The sequence below is a fragment of the Anabrus simplex genome, chromosome 9 (genome assembly GCF_040414725.1).
Source record: "Anabrus simplex isolate iqAnaSimp1 chromosome 9, ASM4041472v1, whole genome shotgun sequence".
Lineage (NCBI taxonomy): Eukaryota > Metazoa > Arthropoda > Insecta > Orthoptera > Tettigoniidae > Anabrus > Anabrus simplex.
The window spans coordinates 78,879,446-78,905,054 of NC_090273.1; the positions used below are offsets into that span (position 1 = coordinate 78,879,446).

At 36.8% G+C, this 25,609-nt stretch overlaps 1 protein-coding gene across 1 annotated transcript in view; it reads right to left on the reverse strand.

Moving 5' to 3' along the window:
• Positions 1-25,609, reverse strand: part of LOC136881243 (L-2-hydroxyglutarate dehydrogenase, mitochondrial) — a 246,217-nt gene that overhangs the window by 170,457 nt on the left and 50,151 nt on the right. Inside the window, exon 3 of the mRNA XM_068229234.1 lies at positions 19,613-19,807. Within this exon, the coding sequence (XP_068085335.1) occupies positions 19,613-19,807 (195 nt within the window). The remainder of the gene's footprint in view (positions 1-19,612; positions 19,808-25,609) is intronic.

Here is a 25,609-nt window from a genome sequence, read left to right on the forward strand (position 1 = left end):
CTCCAAACAAGGGCCAAGGCAGACAGGGATTTGTATGTAGATGAAAGAAACAGAGTGAAACAAATAGTTGTTGAATCCAAAAAGAAGTCATGGGAAGATTTTGGTAATAACCTGGAAAGGCTAGGTCACGCAGCAGGGAAAACTTTCTGGACAGTAATAAAGAATCTTAGGAAGGAAGGGAAAAAGGAAATGAACAGTGTTTTGGGTAATTCAGGTGAACACAAAATAGATCCCAGGGAATCACTGGAGAGGTGGAGGGAATATTTTGAACATCTTCTCAACGTAAAAGGAAATCTTCCTGGTGGTGTTGCAAACAGCCAAGCGCATGGGGAGGAGGAAAATCATGTTGGTAAAAATTATGCTTGAGGAAGTGGAAAGGATGGTAAATAAACTCCTATGTCATAAAGCACCAGGAGTAGATGAAATTAGACCTGAAATGGTAAAGCATAGTGGGAAGGCAGGGATGAAATGGCTTCACAGAGTAGTAAGATTAGGATGGAGTGTTGGTAAGGTACCTTCAGATTGGACAAAAGCACTAATTGCACCGATCCATACGCAAGGGAACAGGAAAGATTGCAACAACCATCGAGGTATCTCATTGATTAGTATACCAGGCAAAGTAATCACTGGCATCGGGGAAAGGAGGGTGCGATCAGTCGTTGAGAGGAAGTTGGATGGAAACCAGTATGTTTTCAGACCACAGAGAGGCTGTCAGGATCATATTTTCAGTATGCACCACGTAATTGAAAAATGCTACAAGAGGAATAGGCAGGTGTGTTTATGTTTCGTAGAGAAAGCATATGATAGGGTACCAAAGGAAAAGATGTTCGCCATACTGGGGGACTATGGAATTAAAGGTAGATTATTAAAATCAATCAAAGGCATTTATGTTGACAATTGGGTTTCAGTGAGAATTGATGGTAGAATGAGTTCTTGGTTCAGGGTACTTACAGGGGTTAGACAAGGCTATAATCTTTCACCTTTGCTGTTCGTAGTTTACAAGGATCAACTGCTGAAAGGTATAAAATGGCAGGAAGGGATTCAGTTAGGTGGAAATGTTGTACCGGTAAGCAGTTTGGCCTATGCTGACGACTTGGCCTTAATGGCAGATTGTGCTGAAAGCCTGCAGTCTAATATCTTGGAACTTGAAAATAGGTGCAATGAGTATGGTATGAAAATATTAGCCTTTCGAAGACTAAACTGACATCAGTAGGTAAGAAATACAACAGAACTGAATGTCAGATTGGTGATACAAAGCTATTATTATTATTATTTATTTAGCGTATGGCTTATACAGACAATATTAGTAATATATATATATATATATACACACATATTTACAGCTGAGAAACAAATTAATTTGTGCTTCACAATTGAATATCAAGTTTTTCAATCCAACGTACAGCTTCTGGAGATACCAGCAGGAAATCATCTTATCACCGTGAAACGCTCAAATCTTACATTCCCTGATGATATGATGAACAGTCTGGTGCGGAGCTCCGCAGTCACAGTCTGGATTAGGTAGCTTTTTCCACTTATGGAGAGCGGCTCTACACCGGCCATGTCCTGTTCTGATTCTATTCAGGGCAGTCCAGGTCTTGCGTGGAAGGTGGGATCCACTTGGAAGTTCGGGACCTAAGAAGAAGGTATGAAGGCGCACATCCATTGCTGCTTCCCATCTACTTTTCCACTCATCAAGAGATTTAAAATCCTTAGCATCCATGTTAGCAGCATCACGCAGAGTTGGATGGCGTGATTTCAGTCTATTAAGATTCAGAAGTGGCAGGTCACTATGCACGGGTAGACTAGGATTTCTTGAGATCTTGTGGAATTCCTTCATAAGGGCATTAGATCGGCGTAGATCAGGTGACATTATACCAGTTAGCAGTGGAAGCCAATGAACTGGAGTAGATGTGATTGCGCCGGATATGATGCGCATTGTGGTATTAAGCTGGGTGTCGACAAGCCCTGTATGATGACTGTTCATCCAAACAGGTGCACATACTCAGCACTTGAATACACCAAACCCAGGGCTGAAGATCGCAAAGTGGTTGCTGAAGATCCCCAGGTAGTTCCACACAGTTTATGAAGGATGTTATTTCGAGACTTCAACTTTTGTGCTAAGTTCAGGAGGTGTTGTTTGAAGGATAGTGTACGGTAGTGTACGGTAGGTAGTGTTGCTCACGTCCGTAGGTTTAACCTCTAATTTCCCTACACGTGCCTCCTGGGTGGTTCTAACTGAGCAACAGCGAAAACAGGCAGCCAGACTATCCACAGGATCTCCTGGCAATGACATATTTTCGATACAAAGCCATAACAGGTCGATAATTTCAAGTATTTAGATTGTGTGTTCTCCCAGGATAGTAATATAGTAAGTGAGATTGAATCAAGGTGTAGTGAAGCTAATGCAGTGAGCTCGCAGTTGCGATCAACAGTATTCTGTAAGAAGGAAGTCAGCTCCCAGATGAAATTATCTTTACATCGGTCTGTTTTCAGACCAACTTTGCTTTATGGGAGCAAAAGCTGGGTGGACTCAGGATATCTTATTTATAAGTTAGAAGTAACAGACATGAAAGTAGCAAGAATGATTGCTGGTACAAACAGGTGGGAACAATGGCAGGAAGGTACTCAGAATGAGGAGATAAAGGATAATTTAAGAAAGAATTCGATGGATGAAGCTGTACGCATAAACCGGCTTCAGTGGTGGGGTCATTTAAGGCAAATGGTGGAGGATAGGTTACCTAGGAGAATAATGGACTCTGTTATGGAGGGTAAGAAAAGTAGAGATAAACCAAGATGACGATGGTTAGATTCAGTTTCTAGATTTAAAGATAAGAGGTATAGAACTAAATGAGGCCACTGCACTAGTTGCAAATACAGGATTGTGGCGAAGTTTAGTAAATTTACAGAGTTAACGCTGAAAAGCATATGAGAGAGAGAGAGAGAGAGAGTGTGTGTGTGTGTTTTTTTGTTGTTTTACCCATTGATCTTTCTATCAGAAATCAATTGTCATTTACGATGGTGTAAAGAGGTCGTACATCCACCTTCACCTTGGCATGAGGCAAGCTTTTTCTCACAGCTTGGTAACTTAAATTAATTTTTCATTAAGACTGATCTCAGTAATACTGATTCATTTTAAAATGTTTTCCTATGGCTTGTATACTATTTCTTTGGTGAAGTTGGACGCTCCATATTTTCGACTTGTAATTTTCAATGATGCAACTTCATTTTATCAGAATTTGTTTTTCTTTTTGTGTTTATGCTGCCAGTAGTGTTCCTTATTTCTTTTTCTTTAACGTTTTTATAATAAATATGTATTTACTACTGTATAAGTAAGTATTAAAATTTTTCTTTGTTGAAGTTTTTGCCATAAAGGTCCTTCAATCCACAACCTCGTAGGGTTCCTTCTGCTGTCCACATCCTGCCATTAGTTTCCGTGTATTTTTCCTTGTTTAATATTCATTTTATGATATGGTTCTAACGATTCAAATTTTGATTTAATGTTCCAAATGTTTTTTTCTTTTATAATTGTTTTATTTATGCCTCCAATTGCCGCTACACATTTCACTGGGTTGAATTCTATTCTCATCCCTACTTGTCACTATTCAGGTCTCAGCCACATAAGTCAATATGGATGCATAACACATTTTGAACATTATCTCTTTATACTTCTTTCTGCACAACGTTTCTTACGCTCTGGTAGAATGCATTGCCCTGTTGCATCCTCTTGCTAATTGTTTCTGCATTAATTATCTCCCCAGAATTTTCACAATGTCTTTCCCCTCTTGACATCACCATGGTCTTGCTTTTCTCTGCGCTTAATTTCATACCACACTTTTCAATTTTCAATCATTCTAGGGGCATCTTTGATATTGGTAATAAACTCGGTCTTACCAATGTTGATCAGGAGACCTGTTTTAGCTGATATTGAGTGTAGTGTTTGGAGTTGCGTAGTGACCTCTTGTATGTCATTTGCTTGTAAGGTCAGATCATTGGCAAAGGCCAACCATGGGATCCTTAGGTTGTCTGCTTTGATCCCCATTCTTAATCCAGTGTTCACCGGTAGGGATCAGGTCCATTGCCTGATGATCATTTACAGGAAATAGTTAAATAATATGCATGAGATCCCATCTCCTTGCTTCACCCCTGTTTTGATTGGAAACCTCTCCGTCTCATACATACTTCTTCAAGCCACTGCCCATGTATTTTGGATCAGTTATATTATATAAAAAAAGAGTGTGCCTTCACTAATCAAATCAACAGTTTGTCCTTCATTTCAGGAGGTAAGGATCAGTTCAAACTTACATAGATAACCACAGCACTCCAAGATAACAACCTCTTTGGGTGCAAATTCACAGAAATAAATTAGCGCAGTTTTCTCACCATCTGTTTGAACGCCATTGCTGTAGTGTTTGTAAACAAAAATTCACAGGCGCTTTGCTATTGTGTTTCATTTTATTTTGTAGTGTTCTGTTCAGTGTGAGTTATTTACTTTATATATATATTGTTATTTGAGTGATTATATACATCTTTAGTACAGTGTGTGTCTAAATGTGAAGTATGACAAAATTTGTTGGAAAATGAAAGTGACGGATCTGACTTCTAGGATACTGAGAATGAACCAACAGATTCTGACTTGGATTCGGAAGCTGGGCTGAGTGGCTCAGACAGTTAAGAAACTGGCCTTCTGACCCCAACTTGGCAGGTTCGATCCTGGCTTAGTCCGGTGGTTTTTGAAGGTGCTGAAATACGTCAGCCTCATGTCAGTAAATATATTGGCATGTTAAAGAGCTCCTGTGGGAATAAATTCCGGCACCTTGGATCTCTGAAAACTGAAAAAAAGGAGTTAGTGGGAAATAAAGCCAACAACATTATTATTATTTGGATTCAGAATGTGCATCAGCCATTTATTCACATCAAATATAAGAAAGTGAAAGTGATGACAAGCTTGCATTACAGCAACCTATCATATCCGGTCTAAGGTTATGCCTCCTGAGTAAGGCACGCCAATACATTTTCCCTAATATTTTCAAGAATATACCTCCCAGAGTGATGAAACTTTTGCTAATACATTACAGGTACATCATTGACAATCTGTATATCTCAGTTTATTTGTGACATGTTTCAGTTTTGCGTACATATGATCAAAATTTTATTAATATATTGAATTTAGGAATTCCTTTTTTTGAACAAATAGATAGTCAAAATATTTATGCAATTTTATGTCAAAACGACAATCCTCAGTGTTCACAACTAAGTATTTTTATTTTCCACCTTAGTTGTGAATCTGTTAAAGTGCAATACGGACCATGAAGCTGATTTTATGTAATCCCCAGTGAATTAGCTTTATGTAGTGAAACAGTACTGTGTCCTGTACAGCTCATTGGCAGTATCTGCATTTTTCCATCCCATTAAAATTGTTATTTGCAGCTTGCTGGGCAAAAGGAACCCCTGGCGCTCGATCGGCATGTAGCCAGAATCAGACCCGCAAAAGATAGTTCGGCAGACAATGGAAAGGTGGGGTTGAAACTAGCCCCCGCGAGAAAAGCACTCTCTAGCGTAAGACAAAGAAGGGAATAAGGCACGATGCAACGAACAGTCTAATGCACCCAGAGGTGTGACCTATTTAGAGGGCTTCACACTAACAGAAGAAATTTCCTGTTTTACCTGCATGTTTCCCGAGTGCCAACGTCGAATTTTGGCATGCAAAATTATGTGATATTCTGATCCAGACATAGGAAAAATATGTAGGGGTTGTTTTTGGTTTTGTTTTTTTTGCTAGCTGCTTTACGTCGCACTGACACAGATAGGTCTTAAGGCGATGATGGGACAGGAAGGGGCTAGGAGTGGGAAGGAAGAGACCGTGGCCTTAATTAAGGTACAGCCTCGGCATTTGTCTGGTGTAAAAATGGGAAACCACAGAAAACCATCTTCAGGGCTGCCGAGAGTGGGGTTCGAACCCACTATCTCCCGAATATTGGGCATTGGCTGCACTTAAGCGACTGCAGCTATTGAGCTCGGTAAATATGTAGGGAACATCAATGAATAGATCTGAATATTTTGTGTATCCCAGAGTGAAAATATGCAATATCTTATTCAAAAGACGAGTTGAAGTCACCACATGTAGGTACACCTGTAATGTATTGCTAACATGTGTGAATATACTGCATCCCCAAAGCTGAGAATTGCACCCAAAGTTAACTCCTCCCACAAAGGGATGTGACTGCCCTAATTAGAGGCAGGAGCTTGATACCTAAAAATTGACAATTGAATTGCAATCACACTTGGCTCGAGTGAAAGAGGGACTCGAGGTCTATAACATGCACCCTTTAAATGTCTTGAACTGCAGTTATTAACAGAGCCGATTTCCTTAATTCAGCGTGAAGGAGTCTCCCACCACAAGGGCCAGTGAGTTGACAATATAAGGCAGGACACAGCCCATGCTGGGCAGTCTCTTGACATCTAACAAAAGATGAAGTTATTATCTGTCACGATCATAAACCAGATAACTCAATAGTGCATTTTGTGAACTGTGTATTAGAAACTTGAACCAGCCTCCACTATTTACTTTTCAGATTTTTTTGCAGTCTACTTAATTATGTACAGCAACTGAGACCTTTACCTAGGCTCGACTGGCTATGAAAAATGCCCGGAATAAAATTACAATCCAGTATCAGTCAATTAGTGGTATCAAATTCAGAGCAGTAAAATTCAGATTTTTTTTTTTTTTTTTTATATAACAATTTGCACTGAAGTGCAAGAACATTAGGTCATATTGGAGTGAACAAGCTGTTCTTGTTTATAAGTTAAAATGTGACATTCAACATAAGTTCACATCCAATGGAAATAATTTTAACTGTCAACTCTCATATGCTGGTAATGAGAATGGCATGATACAAGTGGGATTTAAAACATCTGTACATTTTTACAGCAAGCAACTTTTCATACAATCACACAAAAGGAAATAGCTGATTAATAATTAGTACATGTAATTTTATTTTTAAAATATAAAAAACATATAAGGAAGAAATCAAACTCAGCATTTTAGTGCCTTACAGGTGCATCAATGAAGTATTCCACACACACAAAGAAAAGTCTAAATATTACATGAAGTTCTAGGCAACACACAGGTAACAAAAATAGCTTTACTAGTATTATGTTATATACAAAATTTTATGCTGATCAATAATATATACACTTTTCACTATCTTGAATTATTATTGTTGTTGTTGTTGTTGTCGTCGTCGTCGTCGTTGTTGTTGTTGTTGTTGTTGTTGACTATATTGGCCACACTGGACCACGTGAGTCTTCCATGTACACTTTTTCATTGAAGGTTGTATGTAATGTTTGATTCTTCTTATCTGCTCAGTACTTCTTCATATGTTCAGTGTTCTTAATTTGTCTGAAATCTCTACAGGCCTTCTGTGCATTATTTCACTTGAAAATTTGTGATTCTTAAGATAGGTGGTAACTTCATTCTTGTTCTCTGCATCTGTAATTTCAAGTCCAACTGTTTTGAGATCCTCTTGAATTTCTTTGATCCAATGCTCTCCTGTCCTCTTTTCCAGATTTCTCATCACTAGTTGTCATAAAATCCTGTTTTATGATAATCGTCAGACATGAAAGAAATAAGAGGTTGTTTTCTTCTTCATCGTGCTGGTAAATGTGTCAATCTCTCGATAGTCAGTTTCATTGGGGAGGATTCCCCAGACTCCTTCAACCTGGTACTTTTTATTTATGCAAGTTCTGATAATTCTTCATTCAGTTTTGAAGAGCTTGTCAGTTCTTCTTTCATTTTTAATTTGAAACAAGGTTTTGCAAGCATAAGTTGCTTCGGGCAAGTGTTGGACCTTAGTGTCTATTGACAAGCACTTTTTGTTTAAAGTGACCAGGTTAGAAATTGTGTTGTTTTCATTTTGTTGGTTCTATTTATCTTTTATGCTTTCTCGTTTAAGTTGTGCATAATGATTTCTCCAAGGTATTTAAACTGTAGGACTATGTTAATTTTTTGATCATTTATGATGACTTCATTTATATCAAGGGGTTTCATTGACATGGTCTCAGTTTTCTCAAAGACTATTTGTAATCCTATTTTTAATGCAATTTTCTGGAGACTGGGGATCTGTGCACAGACACAGGCAAAGAGAGCTAAATCATCTGCAAACCCTAGGCAGTTTGTCCTTATTAATGGTTTTGCTCCAATTTTGATTTTAGATGGGTTTTCTTTTTGCCAAATTTTCATGAGGAACTGATCAAGAGCTACAATGAAAAGCGTGCGGATAATCGATCACCTTGTCTGAGGCTTGTATTTATTGTAAAAGAATTTGACATTTCTCTCCTAAATTTTACCTTTGAAATTGTGTTGGTTAAAGTTAGTTCAATAATTTTTGTCAATTTAGGATGAAGGACACATGATCTGAGCAATTTTAAAAGAGTGGATCTGTCTATACTATCATAAGCCTTTTTGAAATCTATGAATGAAATAAACTGTTTATTTCCGTATTTGTAATATTCCACTACTAGTTTCAGGCTGAGAATTTGGTCCGGGCAACTTCTGTATGACTAAAATCCTCCATGGTATTCTCCAAGTTGTAGTTCCAGACTAATTTTTCATTATCAGCTTCATTTCCTATTTCCAGCTTCCCGGGTTGGGTTGTGAATCAAGGACCTCCATCGCTGCCTGTCTCTTCACCACTCTTCTCCTTTTTTTAAGTACATCTTTCGGGTGGCTACTGTGTGAGTCAGTGATATCCATAGTGGATAACGGTGTAACATTCAGTGAAAAATGTGGCAAATGCAGAAGAGTAGTAAAAAATGGGATTCTGTGTCAAAAGTGTGATGAATGGTACCATTTTTATTGTGCAAATATTGTAAAGAGGAGTAATATCGAAGAAAGTGTGTGGCTATGTCCCGAGTGTAAACAAACTGATAATGATTATAAGTTAAAAACACCATCGAATTAATCGAAAAACTGAATAAATTTTAAATACTACCATTTTACACCCTTCATTCATTCGATATTAATAATATGTATCCCAGTATCAACACAAAAAAACTCCTTCCCATAATACAAAAAAAACTAAAAACATATAGTGGGCTAAGTAAACTAGAGATCCAAGACTTTATGCAGGTCCTAAAACTCGTAATACATAACAACTATTTCGCATTTGACAAATGCATTTACCAACAAGATGGACTAGCTATGGGGTCGCCGGCCTCAGGAATTTTGGCTGAAATTTACATAGATTTCCTAGAAGACACTGCAATTAATACCAATAATACTTTTTCAAATATACACTTCTGGTCTAGATATGTTGATGATACTCTGGTTATTCTAGATGACAGAACGGTTAATGCAGCTACCACTCTTAATAACTTATAAACAAGATTGATTCTAATATAAAATTCACATTAGAATCCGAGTCCAATTACTCAATCAATTTTTTAGACCTTACAATTAAACGACATCCTTCTTCTTTAGAATACAATATCTACAGAAAACCAACCCAAACAGCGACTACTATCAGAAACGACTCTACACATCCACACGCACATAAATGCGCCACTTACTATAGTATGGTAGACCGTGCACTAAAAATACCGTTATTCAAGGAAAACCTAAAGAAGGAATTGAACACCATTCGTGCCATTGCTAAATTCAACGGTTATAACATCTCATTCATAGAACGCATCATTAACAAATGTAAACATAGACTAAAGACAACATTAACCAAAGAAAGACATAACCCTGCCCTATTCGCCACCTTCACCTTTAACGAAAACAAACACAGTGTAACGAATATTTTCAAGAAGCATAATATTAAAATTTCTTACAGAATCAGCAATAGAAACATAGATATAGTTCACAATTACAAATCAGTTAACAGGTCTGACATTTACGCAATGTCAGGCGTTTACCGTTTTCAATGCAAAAACTGTTTTTCCTCATACATCGGACAGACCGGGCGCAGCTTCAAAGTTAGATACTTAGAACACGTTAATGCCATCAGATATAATAGATTTTCCGCAATAGGCCAACATATACATGACTTAAAGCATAATTTTACTACCATAGAACAAGACCTAGAAATTCTCAAAAACATAAATAAAGGCCCTTTACTCGACGTTGCGGAGAACTGTTTTATTCACCTAGACCAATTTTTTAACCCTAACTTAAATCTTAACGAAATCTCAGAAAAATCCAACATTCTTTTCGACTTCCTAATAGAAGTCTTTAGAGGTATAAAAACCACGGGAGGAAAATCGATCTTTCACGCTCTCCACAGTACTCTTTTACGGCCCACACCACTGCCACTCCGCCCTCCTGACCCGCCTTAAACTCCGCCTCCCTACCTCCTTTCCTCTCCACTTCCCCTCCCCCCCCCCCCTTTCTGCCCCTCTCACTCTAACTTCGCTACTCAGTCACATCCATCTCACTTGTCCACAACTCTTCTTACACCACACACTCAGCACGCTAAACAAGGTGAGTCTCATATCCTATCATCCTTGGCCGCGACTCCATTTAGACTTCCATTTCACTAAGTTTTTCTTTCCTTTATTTTAAGAATCACCACCCTGTTGAGCTGAGACTAATTCGAAGATCAACCTTATTCAATCGCCCAACATCAGGTGTCCCGGCCTCGACAAAATCTTTTTGTTGGTATTGCTATATAACATCAGACCTGGACTTTTGTGCCTGAATTGAACATCAGAAGAGTGGACTACTTTACTACTTTGTTTTTACCACATCGTTTTATCATCATATTCAGACTTTTATGTTCAAAGCAACAGTTCAATTTTATGCACAATACTTACCCATCAAACTACTATGCTTTTATGTGTCACATCACATCATCATATTTTACTCAAGTTCTTCTAGCTTTTAAGAAAAAGCAGCCTACCATTTGTATTCAGCCATGCAAGAGTTATTAATGCAATTTTTATGACATGTACTTTGTCCATTGTGAATTTTGTAGCTGATGATGACGCAATGAGCGTCGAAACCGGTTCTAACTATTTAATAAATATTATGTTGTGAACATCTTATGCAACACGTTTTGTATTGAAAAGGTTGAACCTTCCTTGATATTTTAATTGTGAAACTGATAGTGAGACAGAACAACAAGAAAGAGAGACTTACGAAACTATACTTAAGATTTTAGGCGAGCTACAAGAAGACTTATGTGCTCTGAAATTTGAAAATGAAAGCTTAAAGGACAGAATAAAGAAACTGGAAGATAAAGAAGAAATTGGAGAGGAAAGATCGCTGTGGAGGGAAGTAACGCGTAGCAACTTTAGGCCTAGAGAAACTACGTACCACTTAAAACCGGGAAAAAACTCCTTGCAGTGCCAAAATAGATTTCAGTCACTGCAACAAGTCCCAGGCCGGGCTGAGTGGCTCAGATGGTTAAGGCGCTGGCCTTCTAACCCCAACTTGGCAAGTTCGATCCTGGCTCAGTCCGGTGGTATTTGAAGGTGCTCAAATACGACAGCCTCGTGTCGGTAGATTTACTGGCACGTAAAAGAACTCCCGAGGGACTAAATTCCGGCACCTCGGCGTCTCTGAAGACCGTAAAAGTAGTTAGTGGGACGTAAAGCAAATAACATTATTATTAACAAGTCCCAGAAGAAGACACATCAAGTTTTCCAAATAATCTTAAATCCAGTGGAGGTAACCCACAGAAGAAGAAAACCAACGGAAAGTCAAGATTGCCAAAAATTCATCTCTATGCAGTCAAGGGCGGGGTATGGCAGAAGGCATCAAGGATGAGCTCCAGAATCCAGAAACTGAGGTTTTAAGACTAGTAAAACCAGGTGCCAAAACAAGAGACATCCTTGCAAGTTGTGTTAGAGAAGGACAATTATGTGGCGATTTGAGTGGTACAAATGACATTGCTGAAAAACAAGGTGAGGAATTAATTACGACCCTCAGAGGTAAGATTTCCAAACTACCTGACTCAAAAGTAATTGTAGTTAATGTTCCACTTAGGTATGACCTTTTAGAGGACTCATGTGAGAACAAAGCTGTACATGATGTAGACAAATTGCTACAATTACCAACAGAGATTTGCAAACAAATTTGCACTTAAGAAAACCTATACCAATAAACTGACACATACAGTGAAACCTGCCAGAAAACCCAGATCCTTAAATCAAGATCTGTGTACAAGGATCTGGGTTCCAGGGAAGCTCTCAACTCATGAGTCAAATGTAACACTAGGGAATAGTATGAATATTAATACCAGGCAACATGTCAGCGGACCAACCTATACCAGCAGTCAAGGTTTCAAGAGAACATTATGTAAATTCAGACCTTATTGTTTTTCATACTAATCTTCAATCCATTAGAAATAAGTTAGGTGAACTTGAAATATTCTTGAATTCATTTCCAGCTTATATTGTATGTATTAATGAACATTGGCTTGTAAAGGATGAGGTTATTTTTATATCCCAGCAGAATGTGAGATAGTTACATGTTTTTGTAGAAGTAGGACTTCAAATGGGGGAGTTGCAATATATGGGAAAATAAACTCTAATATGAAATACACTGTTTTAGATTTAGAGGAGTACTGTATAGAAAAGTTATCTGAGTGGCAGGGGTGATATTTACAAATACTAAATTGATAATTATTTCCCTGTAGCGAACACCAGATTCTGATAGTCATGCCTTTCTGAATGTGTGGAATCATTTTACAGAGTACTTAGTGAGGTATCGGAATTACAAAATCTATTGCATAGGTGATATTAATATTAATATTTCAGTTGAATCATCCATCAAAAAACAATTTTGTGATATTCTCAGGTCTCATGATTTCTATCTTGCCAATGATCAACCCACCAGGAAAAATTCTTGTCTGGACAACATAATCACTAATGTTCAAAACAGTGACTTCACATGTGGTGTTACAGAGCATATATTGTCCGACCCACAATGGCCTCTGGCTAAAATTAAAAACTGGTTTGGAAAAGGAACATGATAATAGGAAAGTTAAACATTTCAGGAAGTTGGGAGAAAATAATATTTTAAAGCTACGAAATGAATTAATTCACATCAATTTTGAAAACATTATACTAAACTCTAATAATGCCTCGGAAGCAACTGAAAACTTTATACAGTTACTAGGTTACTGTGTGGAAGAGTGTTGTTCTAGAACTACAAAGGTAATTAACAGATCAGGTAAACTCAAAGGGAAGCATAAAGGGAAATGGTACACTCCTCATCTCGCAACTATCAGGAATTTAATGATGATCTATTACAATAAAGCAAAGCAAGAAAAACAAACAGATATATAAAGTTATACTCTCATTAAAAAATTCTACCATAAGGAAATTCAACTGGCAAAACAAGCTAATGATTGTTTTATTAAGAACTCTAAAAATAAATGTAAGGCGGCCTGGTCCATCATAAATGATGAAATTGGGAGGGCAAAGAGGGAAAATTCTTTGCCAACAGAACCGTATGTACTTAATAAATACTTTATAAACAGTGCCAAACATACGACTATCAGTAACACCTCTGGAGACAATGAAACTGCATACAAAAATCTACTAAAGAATAGTGAAACTCCTGAAAATAACAGACCCCCCCCTTTAAACGGCAAGTTATAAACCCTAAGAAAGTCTGCAAAATAGTTTCAGAACTAAATTCTTCAAACTGTGAAGACAACTATGGCATAAGTAATTTTATTCTAAAAAAAATTATAGACATAATAATAATTCCTCTAACTCACCTCATCAATTGGATACTTACTGAGGGGACTTTCCCAGACTGTCTAAAAATTACAGTTACAATTCCTGTGTTTAAGAACGGAGATGTTCTGGATCCAGGCAGTTATCGACCCATTTCAATTGTTCCAATCATATCTAAGATAATAGAACATTGTATAAAGGAATAGCTATCTGTATATTTTGAAAAGTATCATTTACTAAATGCCGCACAGTTTGGGTTCAGAACAAATAAATCCACCACTAAAGCCTTAGAAGCTGTTGTGACCGGAGCAATTCAAGGCTTTGAGTCTCACCACATTACAAGTGCTACACTGTTAGACCTCAGCAAAGCTTTAGATTCAGTACCGCACAATATACTATTAAGTAAGCTTAGCTACTATGGCGTGAAAGATATAGAATTATTATCAATTACATCCTACCTCTATGACAGGTATCAAATTGTACTGGTAGAAAATCAATGATTTGGAGCTCTCAAAGTAAAAACAGGCGTGGTTCAGGGTTCAGTTATAGGAACCTTCCTCTTCCTTGTGTATATAAATTATATTGTTAGTAATTTACCCTATAGGTCAGTGCTCTATGCAGATGATATTATCATAACAAACAATAGAGACTTAAAATATGTTGAGGAGGAAAAGATAGAAATGCTACACAAATCATCCTCTTGATTGCAGGCAAATAAACTTATCCTAAATAATAACAAGACAGAAGTGATCTGCTTCCATTTAATTAATTCAAGTCTGGGTAATAATGATCAAAATTCTGTCAAATTATTGGGATTGTATCTAGATTGTAAATTAACATGGAACACACACACGCAAAAGTTATGTACAAAACTGGCTAGAGTTATATTTTTGCTTCGCAGACTTAAAGGATCAGTTAGTAGTAGTCAGATGATGAGTGCATACTATGCCTTCTTTCATTCACACTTATCATATGGTACCATATTATGGAGTAACTCAACAGGGGATCAAGATGTGTTCAAGTGGCAAAAGAAGGCAATAAGATGTATTAAAGGTAAGGCCACAAGGGAGTCTTGTAGACCTATGTTCCAAGACCTTGCTATTATGACTCTTCCCTCATTATACATTTATCATAGTATACTCAATACTAAAGAAAATCTCATCGACCTAACAACTCGCAGCAATGTACACTCATATGGCACAAGATATAGGAACGATTTAGATTCACCACACGTTAGGGTGAGAAAAACATAAGAAAACTATAGGTATAATGGCATTAAATTATTCAGCAAACTACCTGCCCAAGTAAAGGATATGCCCCTACGTAACTTCAAAAGAACCCTTAAAAATTGGTTGACATCTAATAGCTTCTCCTCAGTATCTGAATTTGAAGAAAAAATAGCACTGTTTCAAGCGGGGTAATAAAGGCTAACGCTATCCTAACACGTTGGTAAATTAGTTGTTATTTATCACTCCCTTGGATGAATAGTGTTATGTTTATTTTAACTTCTGAGTATATAGTTGTAGTTATTTTTTGTGCTTAATGAGATACTTGTAATATTTTGTAACTATCCACCTATGACTCTGTCCACTGCAACTGCCAGTTGCCTAACAACAATAAAATTATTCTATTCTATTCTATTCTATTCTATTCTATTCTATTCTATTCTATTCTATTCTATTCTATTCTATTCTGTTCTATTCTATTCTCTATGCACTCCCATACTGAATCTGTCCACCTCTTTCGGGGTCTTCCTCGTGGTCTCTTTCCTGTTAACTTCTCTGAAAAAGCTGTTTTTGGCACACTCTTCTCCCATTCTCATCATATGCCCATACCACTTTAGCTTTGTTGTTTCTATCCTGTCTTGAAGTTTCAAGATTCCTGTCCTTTTCCTTATCCCTTCATTTCTAATTCTATCCTTTCTGGTCTTGCCCTCGATACCTCTTAGGAATTTCATCTCCGCTGCCTATATTCTACTCTTCACTCATTTTGTTGTAGTCCATGATCCAGCTGCATGGGTTAGTATAGGTTCATAATAGGTTGAATATAATACTTTCTTATATTTCTTCGGGACATCTTGGTTCCACAAAATACCCCTTACACTCTGGTAGAAGCTGTTTGCTTGTTGTATTCTTTTTCCAATTTCCTCAGTAATCTTTCCATCTTCTGAGATCACACTTCCCAAGTACTTAAAATTTTTAACCACTTCCAGAATTTAACCATTCAGTTTTATCTTTCCTCTTCCTTCCTTCCTTCCTTCCTTCCTTCCTTCCTTCCTTCCTTCCTTCCTTCCTTCCTTCCTTCCTACCTTCCCCTTGTCATCACTATTGTTTTACATTTCTCTGTGCTTACTTTCATCACAAATTTTTATCTCTTGATTCCGTACATCTACTTGTTTTTGCACTTCTGTTCCATCCTCACCCCATATCACCATATCATCTACAAACAACATGGCTTTTGTTGCCTGTCTTCCCAATCTCTGTTTAATATTCTTATGAATTTCATCCATGACTATGATGCATGGGAGATAGTACACATCCCTGTCAGAGACCAGTTTCAACTTTAAACCATTTTGTGTTTCCTATACTAGTCTTCACACTACTAACACAATTTTTGTACATACGTAGCTTTTATAATTTGTACTTCCACTCTGTTAACTTGTTTTTTCCTTAATGTGTCCCATCACAAATGTCTCGGCACATTGTCATAAGCTTTTTCAACGTCAATAAATGTTATCACTATGTTTTTTCCAAACTCCCATCTTTTCTCCATCATATGTCTTAGTGTAAAGATGAGGTCAAACATTGACCTGTCTTTCCTAAGACCATATTGTTCTTCTTCCATTTCTCCTTCTAGCTTCCTCCTCAGTCTTCCTTCCAATACTAATTCAAATATCTTAGCTACATGGGCAATAAGAGTGATTCCTCTGCAGATATTGCATTCCTTTTATAAACTTTCTTAAATATTGGGATAATTAAACCCTTTCCCCACTCTTCTTGGATCTCTTTCTTCCCTTAGATTATTCTAAATAATCTATACAGCCACTATAGCCCTATCAGTCCTGCTGTTTTTATCATTTCTGTAGTTACCTCATCCACTCCTGCTGCTTTACCGCTCTTCATCTTTTGTATGGCTTCCCCTACTTCTAACATTGATATCTCCTTTTCTTGTTCTTTCCCCATTGTTTCTTCTTACTCCTTCTCATCTACCAGTTTGCTGTATTTAATATTTAGCAATTCTGAGAAGTATTCTTCCCATCTTTTTAGTATGTCATCTCTTTGCATCAATATCTGCCCTGTTACACTTTTTAAAATTTTGTATCTTCCCTATTTCATAACTATTCTTCACCAAACCATACAAAACCTTTTAACCTCCCTTTATGTCCTCCTGTAAAGCTTCTGTGAAACTTTCCCAGCTCTTCCATTTCTCTTCTCGTACTATTTTCTTACATACCTCTTTGGCTTCTTTATGAAAATGAAAATCCACAGCCTGTTTTCAGTCATTCGACCAGGTCAGGAATGGAATAAATGAAGCCCCCATCTAGTGGCAAGAATAGGAATTGCGCCAGCTGCCGAAGCCTGTCGCACTCCTCTGGGGCAATGATTAATGAATGACAAATGAAATGATATTGGAGAGTGTTGCATGAATGAAATAGACAGGGAAAACCGGAGTACCTGGAGAAAAACCTGTCCTGCCTCTGCTTTGTCCAGCACAAATCTCACATGGAGTGACCGGGATTTGAACCACAGAACCCAGTGGTAAGAGGCCGGCGCGCTGGTGCCTGAGCCATGGAGGCTTGTTTACCGCACATTTAACATGTCCATTCCTCTTCCACACTGTTCAAGTCATCTTTGGGAATTTCTTTCTTCAGATCCTCTTGAAACTTTTCCCTTATTTCTTTCTCTTTTAACTTCCATCCCTTTATTTTTATTTTATTTTTTCTATTAACTTCGTTATTTTACCAAGTCTTAATTTAGCTACCACCACTTTATGGTCTCTTTCGAAATCTGTTCTTGGCATTGCTGTCACATCTTCCAGTTGTCTATATTTCTCCTCCACCAGAATCAGATCAATCATTGTCTCTGTCTTTCTATCTCCCCAACCATATCTAGCTATTTTTTGTGAGTTCTTTTTCCTAAACCATGTATTGCCAACAATTAATCCATTCCTTCTACAAAAATCTATTACCAAATCTCTTTCTTCATCTTGGTTTCCATAACTATAGGGACCAATTATCTCTTCTTTTCCCTGTCTGTCTGGTCCAACATTTGCATTCATGTCTCCCATTAATATAACCTTGTTGCCTTCAATACAACTTTCCAGTTCTTCTAGATCTACATTCCCCAATTGGGGTGCATAAACCTGTATGAAATCCTTGATTCCACTCTCAAGTCCAAATCTAACTTTACTTGTCCTGTCACTGATCTGGTCAATTTTGTCCACATATTGCGCTAGGTCTTCTCTCAATATAACACCAACACCATTCGTTGCCATCCTTCCTCCACTCCCATAGAATCTAAACCCTTTCTTCAATTCTTTTTGACCTTTCTCCTTCCATTTTGTCTCACTTATTCCCATCATTGCTATGTCTTTCTTCTCCATATACCGTCAAACGGGGTGATTTCGGACACAGAGGTGGTTTCGGACAGTGTGGTAGATTTGTCGAATTTTGTTGCATAGCAATGAGCCGCCAGTTCTTTGCACTTCCGTGCGCATTTTAGTTTGACCTTGAGGTTATGTTTCCCGCGTTCTGTGCTTTTTATTACGAATCGACTTCATAGTTTGGAAAATTTCCCGTGTGCACTGGCATTGTTGAAAGTTCATGCATTATCATTAAGTGGATACTTTTGATTGTCGCTGCCGGAAGGAATGCTTATAACTATGGTTCTTAGTGAGATCTACTGACTGAAGTGTTTATAAATGACTGCTGTGGAATTTTGGTGTGATTTAGTGAAAAATAGTGTTTTATGCACATTTTACTGAAAATTGAAAGCAGTCTGGGTGATTTCGGACAATGCCTAGAAATTATCAGAGGCAGAAAGAAGCTGCTTCGAGGTGTAATTACGAACCAAAATTATTAGAAAAAGCCGTATGTGATATTAAAAGTGGCAAGTTGTCTTATAGGAAAGCATTTGATTTCTATGGTATGCCTTGGTCCACCCTACAAAATAAAGTGCGGAATGTACATCCCCAAAATGGGAAGACAACCAATGCTAAATGAGGAAGAAGGAAATGCTCAAGGAAGCTTGTCACCCTCCAGCCATGCTCCAACACAACCTGCTACTTCTCGCCGCCAAAGTTCTTCTACCTTGCCATTCAAAGTCATGACGAAACTGGTCTTTATTTAATAAATGTTATATATTATATAAAGTGTTGAATGGTGGAACATTCCTCGATTGATTCTTATTATAGAAGTCAAACGTCAACAAGGAAATGAAAGTTATAAATTATGATGACAAGTAAATGTCATGGCCAACGCACTTAATTCTAACAACATCCCTAACAAGCATTCCTGCGATGATCTCCTAACCCACTTTGAACAAATTATTTTCAAACTTATTTGAGTTTTGATCAACTTTGCTAAAATATTGCAAAAATATTTTAACTCTCCTCTACTCATGATCCTTTTAGGAGGTTATGTTAGCCAAGCAATTGGTAAAGTCTGTTAGGTGGTGTGCCCATTTGAAAGGTCTGGGGAGAACACTGAACTGGATTGAAGACGTGAAAGGGTATTAAAGATGAATGGTGAAACAAACGCTATCTCAGTAGTAATTTCTAAGAAAGAAAGAAAGAAAGAAAGAAAGTGTTTGTGTTGCTGGGCTTGGTTTATATTCCAAAGATACTATACAGAGTCACATGACATGTTCTGATGATACAACTTAACTTAACTTAACTTAACTTAACTTAACTTAGCTTAGCTTACTTCTTTCTTTCCAACAACACATACAGGATACTGTTTCATTTCTGCCTCAGAACCTGTTGTATTCCTTTTGAAGTCTACCACCTCATAGTTGAAGAAAATCTTTCCTCCCCCTTCAGTGAAGTCCTTTCCAAAATATTCAGTCACATTTCCCCAATCCACTATACCAGTATGAGGAGACCATAGAGCTCTAACCCCCTGATGACAAAAATGAAAATAAATTAGAAGTTACTCGTAATTAGGAGATTAATCATACAACTACTATACAAAAACAAAAAGTATCAAAACAATTTATAAGACATTAATGGACACATGGGATTTTAATACCCAACTAGGAAGAGAAAGTAGATATCGAGATGTAATTGGTAAATGGCCTGCTCAGAAGAGAACAAACAAAAATCGTCAAAAACTCATTGATCTTTGCAGGAATCATTGCCTGATATTAAAATCTACATATTTTAAGAGAAAACCACAAAAATTCAAAACATGGAAACATCCAAATTATACTAAAGGTGAATGACAATTAGATCATGTATTTATGGATAAATTATATCGCAAAGAAATGTATAACGTCAGGGCTATTCGAGGAATAGACACATGTTCAGATCAGTATGTAGTTAAAATTAAAATCAAATTAACTCTCCAAAGGAGACTACATCAACAAGTCTATAAACCAAAAAGGAAAGTAGATCCTATTCATGAAGTATATTTTGAGCTTATGCCGTGTAATTAATTATAAACACACTCTACGCGTTTCAAAAGGAACCTTGCCTTTCTTCATCAGGAGACAACAAAGAAATGAAACGATGCATTAGAGGTTTCTAGGAGAAAGCAACAAGGAACTTAAAATGGTACCCTAAGATGTAAAAGGGATGCCATTTTAGCCCCATGCTAGAGATATTTATGGGAAATTTATATTACAAAGAAATGTATAATGTCAGGGTTCTTCGAGGAATAGACACATGCTCAGATCATCATGTAGTTAAAATTAAAATCAAATTAACTATTCTATTCATCCTATTAATGAATTATATTTTGGGCTTATGCCGTGTATGCCGTGTAAAGGCAAGGTTCCTTTTGAAACGCGTAGAGTGTGTCTCTAGCATGGGGCTAAAATGGCGTCACTTTTACATCTTAGGGCACCATTTTAACCCCTTCAAACCTGAATTATTTTGTGCAATGGGAAAAAATATTTTAATACTACATTTTGTTTATTATACTCAATTATGTAACATGATTTACCTCATTTCTCTGGGTGTAATTTCTAAATTGCCGAATTTTGATGTGCATAATTGTGCACAATTCTACCCAAACGTTGCATATTCAAGGTGAACTGCTGCTGTTTGATCAGTAGTAAGAATTAATCTATTAGTTGTAAAATGTTTATTTATGTGTTACAATAGCTTATATACAACACATTAGACACAATGAAATACTAGAAATATATTATGTTTAAAAAAGAATACAATCCTGTTAAATGTCACAGCAGTCTTTCGAAACTAACAAGTCACTTTACTGTGTCACTGTAATTCTGCCAGGACGATGGAAATCAACGAAACAATTTCTGTCCTTCTTAATACATAAGTGAACCATACATTTGTCGCAATAGAAATGTGTTTTCTGATTGCAAAGTTTGTTTTTACACCGTTTGCCTTCCTTGTTTCCATCTAAATGTGGCATGTGGTCAACAAGGTCTTGATGAACTTCTGGAATAGGACACTGTTCCTCTTTACTATGCTTGGGATTGTTTTTAGGTTGACTTTCTCCACAACTTGGTCTTCCACGTTTCTTTGATTGGGGTTTCCCTGCCTTTATAAGACTTTCTGCAATACGCATTCTAAAATGCAGAAGATCAAGAACGTTTTTCACTGGAACACCAACTGCAGCACAGTCGCGCTTATATTCCAACCAACTGCAAACAATAGCAAAGTCAATAATGTGGAAAATAAGTCTCTAAGTCCACTTCCTTGAGCGAATATAAACACAATACAGAACAATCAGCTGATCGAATAGATCGACACCACCCATTGCGTGATTGTATAGTCTCACAATCTCTGGTCGTGAAACTTTTACATAGATTTTCAGTACTCTGCCCCACCTTTCAACTAGGTCTAACTCACCAGACCCAACAAAATTGGAAGCAAGTGTTACTGACCGATTGTCCATCCATTTAAGCACTACTACATCACCATCAGCACTAACAACTTGATCAAAACTTCCTTGCCCCTTCTTCTTCAAGTCCTTATCACATAGGAGAGGAGGGTTAGCAAACCTGTTGAGCCGTGCAGTACCTCCAGCACATATCTTTCTGCTTTTTAATAGCTGAAGAAGATTGTATGATGAGAAGAAATTGTCGTAAAATAGTTTGACCTTCTCCGTCTATTCCTTTTGCTAGGTGTAGAACAACAGAAGCTCCCAATCCAAATTTCTTGAGGGTATCCTGATCAAGCTCAGTTGTTGAGCCCTGATACATCAGGAAGTCATAGGCCTGACCTGATTTCCCACACAATACAAAATTCTTTCTCTCCAAGGAGTGGGCTTTCCTTTAACGTACTGCTTAAATGACAAATTTCCTCTAAAGGGTACTATTTGTTCGTCTACACAGAGGTTTTCTTCCAAACTTAACTGAAGACATCGTTCCCTAACAGAATTGTACAAAGGTCTGACTTTGAACATTTTATCTTGACATGATTCAGGTCTGTCAAGATTGTTGACAATGTGTAGGTTTGTACGTAATTTGAAAAACCTGTCTCTAGACATAGAATCTAAGAACAAATTCATTCCAACGAACTGATACCAAAACAATCTAACCCATAGTAGCTTCAAAGTACCAGTTGCAATGTGGAGGCCAATTAGTCTGAATTTTGAGCATATCTGTAGGGTTAAAATTCAATACATTATTCTGTAGAGTATAAATGTTTGTAAAATTTGCCATTTGTTCAAAAATACTGACGGGAAATACAACTTGAAATAATTGATAGGATTTCATGTGCACTAAATCAGTTTCGGATTCAGACTTGTGCCAAAGATGGTGAAGTTTGTCAAATGGACGCCTTCTCCATTTTATATTTTGCTTTTCAGTCGTCTCTAAATTAGTATTACTTGCACTATCCACATTGTCACTAGCAAAATCCCTATCCCAGTTATTTGCTGCACCATTTTCTTGCACTATATCTTCAGGCAGCACTGTATCACCTCCTTTACGAATAAGATTTATTGGACTGTACAGGAGGTTCCACATTATCATCTTCATCACTCAGATCCAAATCCGATAGGTTTCCAGATTCTAGGAGCTGTAATATTTTGTCCACATCATCTGCACGGAACACCTCTGCAAAAAATACACCTCTGTAATAACAGTTCTATTGACACACAAAATTCATACTGATTTCGAAGGCATTGTCAGCTGAATAAAGGTAATCAAAAAATAATTAAGGGATTAATTAAGAATTAAAAGATTGCAAAATGATAGGAAATATGATGATTCCACCACACAATAATATACAAGAAGTGTAATACACCATTACTACAAGTAAACAATTTACCTAAACAATGCAACCTTTCAGCCTGGGTGGTCATTATAATGCACATCATTTTCAAGATGAGAAACTGGAGTATCACCTGGCTCAAATTAAGTATATTATGACGTACAACTATCTTAATAACTCTCTTCTGTAGCATTCATTACAGATATTTCAAAATTGCAGTTGGATTATATTATATAAGAGCAAAAATATGTGAGCTTACCTTGGTCAGTAGAGTAGCAGTCAGCCATGCTTTCTTCAGTGTGGCTTAGTTCCCTGTTTTCCACACAGGAAGCACCACTGCTGTTGTTATGAGTCTCAGCTCATGTCCAGAATTGTGAACAAATCTTCTGAACGCTTGTAAGAATAACATGCTTCCATTTAAGAAGCTTTAAAACTGATGTGCATAATTATGCACCGTAGGTCTGAAGGGGTTAAGTTCCTTGTTGCTTTCTCCTAGAGACCTCTAATGCATCGTTTCATTTCTCTGTTGTCTCCTGATGAAGAAAGGCAAGGTTCCTTTTGAAACATGTAGAGTGTGTTTATAATTAATTACACGGCATAAGCCTAAAATATACTTCATGAATAGTTACACGGGCTGTGAAAGTCTAAATGATAATAAAGTAGATCCTACACTGCTAATTAATTTTGATCAATCCTTCCGCGAACATTGTTTATTATACTTCCTACACCTCAGTACCTTCCAATGGACTCATTCACACTTCTGTCACACCACTGTTATCCCTCTCCACTCCTTCAGTGAGTGACAAGCTGGCTATCCGGTCGTTTCATTCGCACACGACCCGTCTCTGTTCTATTCAACCATACGCGACTCATGGCATAGACTTATTTATAATGCGGAAAGAGCACTGATATCATTCATTGTTGAGTAGAGGGAGAAGGAGCATTGTCTAGATGTGTGTTTAATGAAATTAAACATAATTTTAAAAGTATTTTCTGTAAACAGAACTTGAATTCTTATTTTCAATTTCATCAGCCAAAGGAAATCTCATTATTATAATTACGTTAAAAAGGGTTTTCTGTGTTTAAATAGTATTATATTATTGTAACAATAAATAGCATATTAAGTAAGCGTTTGGTGTTTTATTGATTTCCGATCGAAACAACCGTATGCAACTCCTGACTTACACTCAGCATTGACTATTTTCACCATTTTGGTCCATATTGACTTATATACAAATTTCTATAAAATAATTTTCCGCCTTGTCAATACTTTATACACTTTATTCTATTTAATTACCGTACATGTACATGTTTCGAGAGCCTCTGCTCTCTTCCTCAGCGGTGCCAAATATTAATTATCTTAGGACTATGGTTCATTGGTATCATATTTCAATTATATATTAAAATATATGAATTTTAAATTAGTTACAATATTACTCTTAAGTTTTTCTTTTGCCCATTTACATTGTCATTTGTGACATATTTTACCAGAATTTTACCAATCATCAGTGATAAAATCTAATTAAATTAATCTCTCTATGTTAATTTATGTCCTTATTAATATCTGAAAATAGTAACTCTTTCTTCATCTTCTATAAAATCTATAAAATCTATCTCTATCCTGAATTATAAAATAACAAATAATATAAATAGCCACTTTGTAAATTAAATTAATAAACTACATTTATGAAGTTCGTCATTTTTTAAAAATATTTCTTCTCTCTTCTTTCTTAACGTCTGCTTTAATTTTCTAGACTTCTTATGAATCAGAAATTTTCTCCTCTTACTCTCTTCCAATTTCTTAAATAAACAAAACCAAACAAACTAAAATTTTGAGACTTTTTATGAAAAAGAAAACGATGACTCAGATATTTGGAGAATTTTCATTTAGGTCTACTTACTTCATTCCTTTAATTTATCCGCAAATTGAAATGATGTGATGTTTGTCTGAACCCAAACAATACGTCCTCCTTCCCTCCTTGTTGCTACATTGCTATTGGTTGCGCGATGTTCTGCTCGTTGTTTCTAACCGTCAAATTCCTTAAATAAACAAACTAACAACCAACCTTTAGCGACGTGTTTTTTATAAAAAAGACGATATCTAGATGTTCAGAGAATTGTATCTTACTTACTTCAGTTCGTCTTGATGTCAAATTTAACCTTGCTCTCAATATATACTTGTGCTAGTTTGAAAACAAACGTGTTCTACTCTCTGCTGTCAATGACCTTGTTGTGCTCGCTGCTACTAGTCGCTGTGCTGCCGGTTACGTAATGTAGGGGGTGGAGGGGAAGCGTACTTGTGGCTCGGAACGATTTCTTTCTCTCTCTCTTTCTTTCCTTCCTTATAAGATTGTATGCCAATTTGTACATTGCATTTTCTTCATTTAATGGTTCATTTAAGTTGTTTTCATTATTGTTTTTCTGATTAATATATATATTTATCTTCTCCAGAACGTCCATTAGTTTTCCTTTTGTTGTCGTGTGCAGAATTTCCATATCTTTGTCTATTTCC